Source organism: Myotis davidii, unplaced genomic scaffold, assembly GCF_000327345.1.
Source record: "Myotis davidii unplaced genomic scaffold, ASM32734v1 scaffold1187, whole genome shotgun sequence".
Lineage (NCBI taxonomy): Eukaryota > Metazoa > Chordata > Mammalia > Chiroptera > Vespertilionidae > Myotis > Myotis davidii.
This window is the reverse complement of record NW_006299714.1, coordinates 2,481,050-2,493,209: the sequence shown is the minus strand read 5'-3', so window position 1 is coordinate 2,493,209 and position 12,160 is coordinate 2,481,050. Positions and strand designations below refer to the sequence as shown.

Sequence of the window (12,160 nt, the reverse complement as noted above, 5' to 3'; positions counted from 1 at the left end):
GGTGGTGGTGGTGGTGGGGGTGGGCTACAAAGTAGGTAATAATAAAAAAAGAAATACAGTCACTGTTTTCACCACACATTATACAAATATACACACAGAAATTTTTTAAAAGAGTGTAAAGAAGCAAAAAATCATCTGTAATCTCCACCAAGAGATAAATTGTTAACATTTGGATCAACATCTATCTCTTCAGCCTTTTAAAAATGTGTCTATAGGCATACTTATGTACAAAAGTAAGAGCATGGTTTTCATGTTCTTTTATGTCTTAATTTTTACTTAATATACATATTTCCTAGGTTATTAAGTTATCCCACTCTACCTTCTAATGTTATATCACTTTACCTAGTGTGAGAGCCTGAGTTGTAATTCTTCTCTACCATCTATATGCAGTTGGCATCTTACACTTTACTTTTGCATATATTGTAAACCCCATAATTTACTACTTTAGACAGTCAATTAGCTCTTATATTTACCTTCATTTATTTCTATATTTCTTTGTGTAGATCTCAGTTTCTGTCTTGTATCATATTCCTACTGCCAGAGAATGTCCTTTAACATTTTTTATTGCAGGTCTGCTAGTAATGAATTTGCTTAGCTTTTGTTTATCTTAAAATGTTTTTATTTCTCCTTAATGTTTTAAAAGATATTTTTTGCTGGGAACAGAATTCTCATTTGACATTTGTTTATTTTCAGTACAGAAAGATGTCACTTTTTTTGTTTTCAGGATTGCATAATTTCTGACGAGCGGTCTCTTATAATTACAGTATTATCTTTTTCTCTGCAAGAAATGTGTCCTTTTTCCTTTGGCTATCTTCAAGATTTTTTCTTTATCTTTCATTTTGAGCAATTTGATTGACGTGTGTGGTTATGGAGTATGTCATTATTTTGAGATAATTCTTGACCGTTATCTCTTCACATATTTTTTTTTTTTTTTGCCAAATTCTCTCTTCCTTCTCCTTTTGTGATTCCAGCCAGCTGTTTTATATTGTCCTGTGGCTCTTGGACACTCTTTTCTTTCTTTTTCACTCTTTTTTTTCCTCTATGCATCTCATTTTGGATCATTTATGGACGTATCTTTAAGTTCACTGGTTCTTTCCTCAGTTATATGAAGTCTGCTGAAGAGTCCATCGAAGAAATTCATTTCCAATATTGTGGGTTTTCTTATCAAGTGTTTCCATTTGGCTCTCCCTAACTTTGGCTGCATGTTGTTCACCTGTCCCACTAGTTAGAATACTGAATATTATGTCCAGAACAGGAGAGACTGAGGTCAATAGTACCTTTGTTTGGAAATAGGCATACCTTGTCTTCTGTTGGGCTGCAAAGGTGGCAGATTGAGCCAGTTTAGTCAAGAGTTGAACTGAATTTACTTTTTGTTTGAGCGCATCACAGGTTTTAAATTCCTTTCGAGGGGGGGGCTGCCATTGCCGTATGCTTAGGGGACTAGTAGACGGGGTGGGGAGTGGGGGGATTAGTGCTCCACCTCATGCTTTCCCTGCATAGCTGTTACACAGAGAACATCTTTTGCCAAGCTGCTGCCTGACCTCACCAGTTGGCTACGGTTGCTTGCTACTCCTGTTCGGGTTGTACTGGGGCTCAGGGTCCCTCATTCTGCCTCTGCTTCGGTCTTAGGGAGGGTGCCTAGGCCTCAGGGCGAGATCTCTCTTAGCATTTCTGCCCTTTCTACCACAGCAGTCAACCTCTGCCTTGTATCTGTGGTTGTAGATTTCAAGGCTCTTCTACATACTGCCAAATTGCATCCCAGAAAGCATGTGCAACCACATTTCACCAATGACAATCAAGGGTTCTACTAAACAAGGTTTTCAGTCTCGGACATCACTGGGCTCTTTTGATATGAGTGATTCCATAATTATATTGCTCACTTATATGATGAAAATGCAACCCTGGGCCTTGTGCATAGTAGGCCATAAACCACTTTTCTGGTTAACTGAGGAATCAAAGTGTAAATATCCTATTGAGGAGTTTAGAGGCACCATTGTCATTTAGATTTGTTCCCCATTGACAGAAGCAGTCCCCACCCAACTCAGGAATTCAGAAGTACATATTTTATTCAGGAGCTCCCTTTGACAGAGATGAGAAGCAATAGTGTCGGCCTGGGGCATCATGGTCCCTGAATGAAAATACCACTGCCCAAGGGCTGGAACTGAATTCTGACCCTGATTCTGCCTCCAATCAGCGGTCTCTTAAATATGCAGATTACTGACCAGTTCTGTTCCTCAGTTTATGTACCTGTCAAGTAAGGTTCATGATACTTATTTCACTTCAGTAGCTTGCTGTGAAGATAAAATGAAATGACATCTTGTAAAGCCCTTTGCAGCACTTTTTAAGTGCCATAGAAATGTGAAATATTCCTCTAAGAAGGGTCAGAGAGGTGTAGAAAACTGTGGGAGTTCGAAATTCAAGATACTCTTTTGACATCTTCACATCCTCCATGTGAGAGAGTATGTGAGAAAATGAGTATTTGCGAATATAAGAAGAGAACGAAATTAGAAATAGAGTTCTTTCTCTCACCAAAATTAGCCTATTTGTGGTAAAAGTTAATGAAGTCCTGCTCAACCAGAGAAGGGCACTTCTTTAAGGGGAAATAGCCCGTAAGCCTTGACTCACGCAGGGAAGTGATGAGTTTGTGTCATATCTCACTCTGTACTCAGCAAGCCTCTGTTAGACTGTGTTGCCAGTAGACCTAACCTGTCACTCCACCTGCTGTCTCAGGTCTAGAATCTGCCCACTGTGCTGCTTGGGTCATTAGAACAACACACACTTACACTCAGACAAAAGGGACAACCAAGACAATTAACAGGCCATAAGGAAGTTTATCTGCTTCCGCCAGCTTTCATTCACACCAAAATCCAGTCCCCATTAAAGAGGGTTATTCAGTGAAAGCTTGCTTATTTTATCACCTTTCTTCTTGTGCATAAATATTTTTTTGGTAACTATGGCAGGCAAAGTAGTGAGCAAGATCATGGCAGGACTGGAGATTCCAAGGTATAGGGCTCATTGGTGCTCATCCATGGCTCACGTGAGTTTCATTGTTTTGCCAAACGCCACCTGAAAGCCGTGCCACAGTGCTGTTCCCCCCTCTGCTGGGCAGGAGTTCAGTGGTGAACCGGCCAGATCTGTTTCCTGCGGTTGCCATAGGCTGGGTTTCTGTTGTTGGGACTGGAGAAGATGAGTCATTTCTCTCAGTACGGTCTCCGTGTGCGCTGGCAAGGGAGCAGCAGAGGTAGGGACCCAAGGGGCTGTTGGAGAGCTGGTGACCGTAAGTGGGGGTGGCTTAATGTTTACTAACATGTCGATTTTCAAATCATTAAACCACTCTGAGTACTTAGTGCAGCAGCAATATATGCCACTATCAGACTGGGCCGCATTCTTTCTGGTTAAAGACACACTCCCTTTCTAAATGATTCCATTTAGCTTATAAGGCTGGTTCCTCCAAATGGTCAGTCTGGATCCATTAGTCCCAATGAGTTGGTTTGAACATACAGACCACCCATATGCCCCTCGGCCCCAGCCCATGGTTGTGACTTCACTAGCTGCTGAGTAGGTACAGGGCAGCGTGACAGGCTGACCCACCACGCCACTCACTCATACCTGAGAGACGACAGCATCTGTCCAAAGTAGTGTGAGGCCTGTGAAGGCTGCTCAAGGGCGCAGGATGGTATCATCCTGTCTCAGTGTGGCTCCTCCTTTATATCTTTAGTGGTGGGAATTCTGTTCAGCTAGTCTTGGGTGGTTCTCGGTGATGGTTCGTCTACAGTTTAATTGGAATTCTGAAGTGCTCCTTAAATAAAGATGTATTGGGACACAACCACTCATTTCAGTGCGTATTGTGTATGGCTGCTCTAGTGCTACAGGGGCAGTGCTGAGTAGCTGCAATAAAGATTGTACGGCCTACAAAGCCAAATATTTGCTCTCTGGTGGCCCTTTGTAGAAAAGGTTTGGCTCTCCCTGGTCTGGAGCAATGATATGCATCCTGTCCACTCCCCTCCAGCATTACCAAAACACATTTGTTTTATTCATGTTTCTTTCTGCTTCTTTCATTTAATGAATTATTATTGATTTATGCGTTAACATTTAAGAATAATGGGATGTAGAGAGTTCTTCAGATGGGAGAATGTATAATGGCTAACAGCATTGAATTAGAAAGGTTTATTGAAAATACAGGCCAAAAAGAACATCTAAATAATACCCCATGAGAATGCAACCGGCCATGTCCAGAATGTAGGAAATGCTACACAATAAATTACCCTGGTGTTTTTTTCTTCAGTTTTGTTGTTGTTGTTTCCGTAAATATATAGACATGGGGAAAGAAGGTAGAGGAGGGCGCCTCTGGAAATTGAAAGAGACCTAAGGGACCGTCCAACCTCGATGTGCATCTTCTTCTCATTTGAACAACCCAGCTGAGGTTAATTGGAGATGATGGGAGAATTTAAAGTTTGACAGGGTCTTGGTGTTATGAAGTTATTTGTTAGTTATGAGGGTATTGTGATTTTTAAGACATCCTTATCTGTTAGAGATCATTAAATGGTAGTCTTTGTGGGTGAAATAACAGGGTTCCTAAACCTTTTTTTCTTTTCTTAAACTCCTTCAGCCAGAAAAACATCATAGGGAGTACAGAAGAAATAATATTGGCAAAAGATTGAGGATTATTGAAGTGGGGTGATGCTGTTTATGCTTTTCTCTGAAACGTTGTAAAGTGTATTATTATTTTTTAAAACCACGAGTTTAAGTGTCAGGTTTTCATTTGAATCTGGGTTTTGCTAGCTGTTTCTAGATCGGTAAAATGGGCATTATAATTCAGGTTGTATACGACACTGTGAGGATTATGACAATTAAATGAGATAGTAAAGAGTTTAGCGCAGTGCCTAACACATAGGAAATGATCAATACCTGGTAGCTATTATATTGTATCTGCTATCAAACAACAAAAACATAACCCCTTTGGGGCTCAGTTCATGTATCATGTAATTGACTTTCGTGAATAACAACTCCTAAACCCATATTGCTGCTACACAAGGATATCAGGAACTGAAATGCAGAATGTTTTTCACGGTGTGCACGTAATTCCTTGGCATTCTGAAAACAGCCACAACACCTGTACAGATGCAAAGAGGAAGAACTATGGCTCCGAAATCATGATTGGATTTTCAGATTGTCCTATGATGGCTCTTTCTCCACAGCAGATTTTTTAAAATCCATCGTCAGTTTTGTGTGGTATTGCTAACACATGCCTGTGAACACGTTTTAACCCATGTACATGGGAAGCCCTGTGACTATATGGTAGTGACAGATTTCCCAGTTTGTGCTCAGTGGAGCCCAGGGAAGGCTGAGTCCTGTGATCCTGCTTTAACTTGGCCTGGGCTGACTTAACTGCGTCCTGGTCAGCCACTCATTAGCCAACATGTATCTTGCAAACTTGTAGGAAAACACATTGACTTAAAGGTCCAGGATATTCGAGCCTCCCCCCTAAATAAAAGAAAATCATTATCTCATCTATCAACCACCCCAGGTAAATCAAATAAACGAGCTGGGACTTTTTATGGGTGTGGGAAGGTGTCTCCTTCTGAAGACAGTTACTATCGGAAAGAAATATTGGGAGCCTACTATTCAAAGTGTTTTTTATAAAAAGAAAAAGAATGAAGACTGGTTGTGGGCGGTTTAGGAAACAGTGTTTTGGTTAAACTGAAGATACCCAAACTGTAATTTTTTTTTTGTCTCTTCTTCCACAGAACGACATCACTCCTTTACATGTTGCATCAAAAAGAGGAAATGCCAACATGGTAAAACTACTGCTTGATCGAGGAGCTAAAATCGATGCAAAAACAAGGGTAGGCGTCAGTTTATGTGCATGCTTATCCTTATTTCCGGGAGGCAGGGATACTTCTCCTAATAGCTTTGCACTGGTTCAGTCTTGGCTTTATTTTTGTTCATTTGTTGTAGTCTCTTGGAAAATGACTGCTAAGTTTTTTCTTCTTAAAATGGGATGATAATCCATATTTGCAAATCTTTAATACATGTTTAAATAGTGCATGGCTTTAATTACAGAATCTAAGGTCTAAAGCCTAGAGTTTTAGTTGAGTTAAATTTTCAAGAATTTAACCACTACTTGACACTCCAGGCTTAGCTATTCAGTCAGTTTGATGCTAAACCTGACTTAAAAACAAACCTTTCTACCTTTGTGCCCTGATGATGGGAATGTAAAATGGTACAGCTGCTATAGAAAAGCATATTGAGGTTCCTTAAAAAAACTAAAAATAGAATTACCCCATGATCCAGTAATTCCACTCCTGGGTATAATTGGTAGAATTTTTGTTGCCTGGGGAATAAGTAAATGGGGAGTTGTTGATCAATGGGTATATAGTTTCAGTTTTGCAAGAAGATAAAGTTCTAGAGATGTTATGCAGCAATGTGAGTAAAGCTAACATTACTGAACTGTATGCTTAAAAATGGCTACGAAAGTAACTTTTATATTGTTTTTTACAATTAAAATTTTTTTGAAAACCACATATCTATCTAGCTAGGTGCTTGGCAGGTTGCTTTTCTGGTGTGATGCATTGTGAGTGAGGAAAGAACTGAGACTTCGAATCAAGCTTGAATCCCAGGTTCTGAGTTTAGCTAGTTGACTTAGGTAGGATATTTAACCTTCTGCCTGTTATTTCCCTTTGCAAATAAGAACCATTAATGGCTACCGTGCAGCATTGTCATAAGATCAAGCTAATGTTTGTAAACTGTGTGGTATAAAGTCATCCAGAAATAAATCCCAGCCATTGCTAGTATATCTCAGAACTCCAATGCATTAAGCTTCTAACCAGGGCATTTCTTTCAGCATTTCATGCACTTGTTACAAGGTGCGAGCAAGAGCCAGGTTAATAAAAGGTGGTCGTGCCGTAGACATCCACCTAGGTCGGAATTTTGGATAGCTTCCTCTGTCTTGTCATTGTACCTCCCACAACCCTGCGCTTCTTCCTTCAAGAATCATGATCTTCACGTGTCTACAACTGGCTTGGTAGCCTGAACTTGACTCCTGTAGCTCCTAAATGGACTATGTCGTTTATTAGTCACTACATATATTCCATCAACTAGTAAATGATTACCGAGCACCTGCCTGGGGCCAGATGGGGCGGGGGGCGGGCATGGAGGAGGATGGAACAAGACAAGACACTTCTCCTGCCCTCATGGAGCTGATGGGAAGCTTGTCTCCTGTGTTCTAATCTTAAGGTAGCCCAGCCGTAGGTATTTGGCAGAAAACGCAAATGTCTTTTTCCTGATGACTGTTGAACCTGAAAATTATGGATGTATTTTAAAAGAAACAAGCTTTCCTGAATGGAGTGAAGAAAGATGAGGGTTGACCCGTCTGACTGGAGAAGTAAATTGAATTTGCAATAAAATATATATTGTTATGTAATAATACAATCTAATGAATAATATATTATTTAGACTCCACTGATAAGTTAAGGATACACGCTGTAATCCTTAACTTGAATAGAGACCTTATTGAACTGACTTTGCGTCATTTAATAAGAAGCAATTGCCAGTAGATAACAAATGCTAGAGCCATTGCTTTAAATGCCAAAGGTCTTCTGCTAAGTACGGGCTGTTTAAAGAGACTGTAAGGAATGAAAGACAGAGAGGCCTTGCTTATGCCAGTTGAATATCACGGAAGCTAATGGATTGTTTGTAAATAGGGAGAATCTTTGAGAAGGCAAGTGAGGGAGGATGCAGTCAACGGGAAAGATAAACTTGAAGAGACATATCTGGATTTCCAGCTGAGGTTTTAGCAAATGTGCGGAACAGAAGTCACCTCATTTCATCCTCTCTTGATACAAGCGTCAATCACTTCTCAATCATTTATCAAACACTTGCTGTTTGGGGTACAAAGAGAGAAGAAACGGGTACACAGGAAATTCTGGCCCCATCTTTATGGGGCATACGGTGTCCTAGGGGAGGGACAGGATAAAAGCACAAAACACTCTCCTAAGAGAAAGTATCAGAAATGAAATAAGGTGCACAGGCAAACTGATGGCACAACCGGGTGTCCGTGGCACATTGCCTCCCTGTTCTGAAAGGCTGTCTTCTTTTAAAGGAGACGTAGATTCCCTCCTATGGGTTTAAACTGGATTTATCTTCCTCGTGTGCTGTGTAAGTGACGTGTGAGTGTGAGGGAGACTTGGAGAAGCTGAGAACAGAAAAGCCCATCATTCTTCTATTGTTGTCCTGCGTGGAGTGGGGTGAAGGTGGGACCAGGCCCAGACTGAATTCCTGGCAGACGATATGGGAGAAAGTATAGTACCTGCTCAAAATATGTAAACTATTCTGTGGTCTCCTCATCAGAGCTTCCCTTGTCTCTTGCTGAAATAACTGAGTGTCTGGATATGTGGGCTTGAAAGGGAGGGAGGGAGCCAGCTAAAATGTCAGAAAGCCCTGGGGACAAGCCTAAAAACTGACAACAAATTTTCATCACTATGTGCTTTAACAAAGCCCAGTGGCTCTTGAGAAAATATTCTTATCTGCCCAGCCACCTCCTACAAGGTACATGCTACTATTGGGGCTACCTTGTTGTTTGTTTTTGTTTTTTTCTTTATTGATTAAGGTATACATAGTGTCCTTATCCCCACATTGCCCCTCCCACCCTACCCCCGCTCATGCCCTCACCCCCTTAGTGTTTGTGTCCATTGGTTAGGCTTATATGCATGCATACAAGTCCTTTGGTTGATCTCTCCCTCTCCCCCACACCACCCTCCCCTACCTTCCTTTGGAGGTTTGACAGTCTGATCGATGCTTCTCTGTCTCTGGATCTGTTTTGTTCATCAGTTTATGTTGTTCATTATATTCCACAAATGAGTGAGATCATGTGATATTTATCTTTCTCCAACTGACTTATTTCGCTTAGCATAATGCTCTCCAGGTCTATCCATGTTGTTGCAAGTGGTAGGAGTTCCTTCCTTTTTATAGCAACATTGTATTCCATTGTGTAGATAAGCCAAAATTTTTTAATCCACTCATCTGCTGATGGGCACTTAGGCTGTTTCCAAATCTTAGCTATGGTGAATTGTGATGCTATGAACATAGGGGTGCATATATCCTTTCTGATTGGTGTTTCTGGTTTCTTAGGGGGATACCTTGTTGCATTAAGAATCAGACCTGGTACACACCAATCCCTCTAGAGACATGGAAAAAAACATGGATTCACCTCAGACACCAGCACTCTAAGGGACCTAATTTCCTTGTTGTTCTCTGCATGGGTTGTTGATCTAATAAAGAATTCCATTTAAAAGCAGACCCTTAGGCCCAGCCGGTGTGGCTCAGTGATTGAGCATCGACCTATGAACCAGGAGGTCACGGTTCAATTCCCAGTCAGGGCACATGCTCAGGTTGTGGGCTCAATCCCCAGTGTGGGGCATGCAGGAGGCAGCTGAACAATTATTCTCTCTCATCTTTGATGTTTTTCTCTCTCTCTCTGAAATCAATGAAAATATATTTTTAAAAATAATAAATAATAAAAATATCAATCTATTAGGTTTATAATATATTTGGAAGTAAAATATTATATATATATAAAAAAATGAAACTAATAATGTATATACAATTATAATATTCCAGAATTCTCATATTATACATGAAGTGGTATTATCTTATTTCAGTATAATATATATTATTTTGTAATAATATATTATTTAGACTCCACTGATAAGTTAAGGATACACGCTGTAATCCCTAGGGCAACCACTAAAAAGAGATTTAGTTAAAAATCCAAAGTAGGAGATAGTCAGTGGCCTATATGATCATTAAATGATTAGAATAATAAATAATGCTAAAACCAAAAGAAGACCACAAAGGAGGGACAAAAATCATGAAGAAGAGAATGGGAAAAGACACAACAAAGAGCATAACGGTTTATTTTTAGGCTCAGAGAGAAAGCTGTGATTTCCCAAGCAGAAAGAACAACAGAAGGATTTTGCCTTATTTTAGTTCAGTATTAAACATATAGAATGCATGGCAGGATAAAAAGGAAGGGAATTAGGAAGATATTTCTCTCTTTTATATATATAAATGGCTGAAATGAATTCTTGATGTGAAAAGGAAATTGCTTGGTACAGTAGAAGGAATCCAGTCCCTCTGACGGAGGCAAGCCTGAGGTTAACGTCTAATGTCAAGCATTTACTTGCATGGGACCTCGGGTGAGTATATTAGTCCTCTGGAGCAGCTTTCTCAGCTGCAAGTGAAGTTCACATGCCATTTCTCACAACTTGTAGAGATTCAGTAGAGCCCTAAGAACAGAGCACCTGTGACAACAGAAGGGGTTCCAAAAACGTCATTTCACTTCCTCTTAGGCCAGCTCTCCAATTGCCCAACACGCACAAAGGGAGGATACAGTCAGAACTCGTAGTGAAAGACACAGATGTGAGAACAGCTATTAGACTGTAACTGAGGCTCTTTAATGTGTCTGGTTGTCATCATCACTCTCTCCTCCGGAGCACTACCTGTTTCTTCTTGGTTTTTAGTTTACAATTAAATATCACATCCTGTTTTACATCCACAATAGAGAAAAGTGTATATCCACAGAGTTCTCTCTGCTCTATTTCCTTTCTCTTCTCCAGAGTGAGTTTTTGCTTAGAAGAAAGAAAAGAAAGGAAACTAGAGGCTACAAATCAAAATAAATGTCTCTTTTTGACAGTATTTCCCCAGTCACAGATTTGTGTCATTTCAGTTTGGGCTTTGAGCAGATTCACCTGTTACGGACATAGTCCAGCTTCAGTATTCCTAGGTGTGATGCCGTAATGCCCTGCTCCATGCTTTTCAGCAAAACCAGATGTGAAAGAATGTCTTTCTGGCCTTCGGATGTGCAACATTTTGCTCGTAAGCTAACAAAAGAGAGCATTTTGGCCAGCCAGGAGGGTGCAGCTCCCCCCTCACTAATAAGATTGCTGTCACCAACATGAAATATGAGATCTGGCCCAGCCAGTTTGCCTTGCCTCAGAATTCTGCCCAGGGGAATACACGTTCATTATGTTAGTGCTTTAAAAATCAGGGGAATTGGAAAAAAATTACTAACTCCATGCAATTTCATTTCCCTCCCATAATGTTACTATGGCAACTCTTCTCTCTCTCTCTCTCTCTCTCTCCTGTCCAAATGGCATATGCTGCCTTTCTGAGGCAGTCTCCCTTGAGCCCCGAGAATTGCCTTTGTCAAGCATTTGTGAGCTGGAGGTCGATGCTGTTGTGTGCAGGGGAACTGCTTTTTGGCCCAGGACCCATTCTAGGTGACTCTGTACATTAATTGCAAATTTCTAGGAATTGGGAGCCGGTAATACAATCCTTATTTTGTATTAGGTACGGGGGTGGCCGTGTTCCTGTGGGTGTCCTTCTTCATCCTCTCTGGGAAAGAAGTAAACCAGTTCACTGCTATGTTGTAAAGGACTACAATATTCACAGCAGCTCTTTTTTTTAAAAGCTGAATTAAAAAGAGGAAAATATTTACAGCAAATATTCTGATATTTCTTTATTCTTTTTTTAGAGGTAAGATTTCCTTTTTAAAAATAATTTTATTGATTTCAGAGGGTTAGAAAGAAACATCAATGATGAGAGAGAGTCATTGATTGGCTGCCTCCTGTAAGCCCCACATTGGGGATCGAGCCCTCAACCCGGGCATGTGCCCTGACAGGGAATTGAACCGTTACCTCCTGATTCATAGGTGACACTCAGCCACTGAGTCATGCTGGCCAGGCTTTCTCTTCATTCTGACAGCTAAAAAGACTGAGTCATATTCTTTAGTCTAATCCCAATTTACAAGTCACTTATTTATTGAGAATTTTATTTTTCTGGAAGGTAAGAGACGTTATTTTAATCGTGTTTCTGAAGTATCAAATGAGTCTAGTCTTAAAAAAAAAAAAATAAGGATAACAAGAAAAGGAATTTTTAACCAACTAACCTGAAAAGGATTTTAAAAGATTAGACCAAACATTCACTTACTCCCTCACTCCATGTATTCATGCACTCAAGTCACTTTTGTGAAGCAGCTTTTATGGACATGATACTGAGTTATGATATGACATGATATCTTCTCCTGGGATTTAAATCTCCCTCAAATGAGCCACCTTGTCCTCAGAAGCATGCCCAGAAATAACTAAAATACCAGGTAAAA

The 12,160-nt window shown here is 40.3% G+C and overlaps 1 protein-coding gene across 4 annotated transcripts in view; it reads left to right on the top strand.

Annotated features, from left to right (window-relative positions):
* ANK3 (ankyrin 3, node of Ranvier (ankyrin G)) overlaps positions 1 to 12,160 on the top strand; it is a 198,408-nt gene that overhangs the window by 38,600 nt on the left and 147,648 nt on the right. For all 4 annotated transcript variants that reach the window (XM_015571812.1, XM_015571814.1, XM_015571813.1 and 1 more), the window contains exon 6: positions 5,748 to 5,846. In XM_015571812.1, the coding sequence (XP_015427298.1) occupies positions 5,748 to 5,846 (99 nt within the window). The remainder of the gene's footprint in view (positions 1 to 5,747; positions 5,847 to 12,160) is intronic.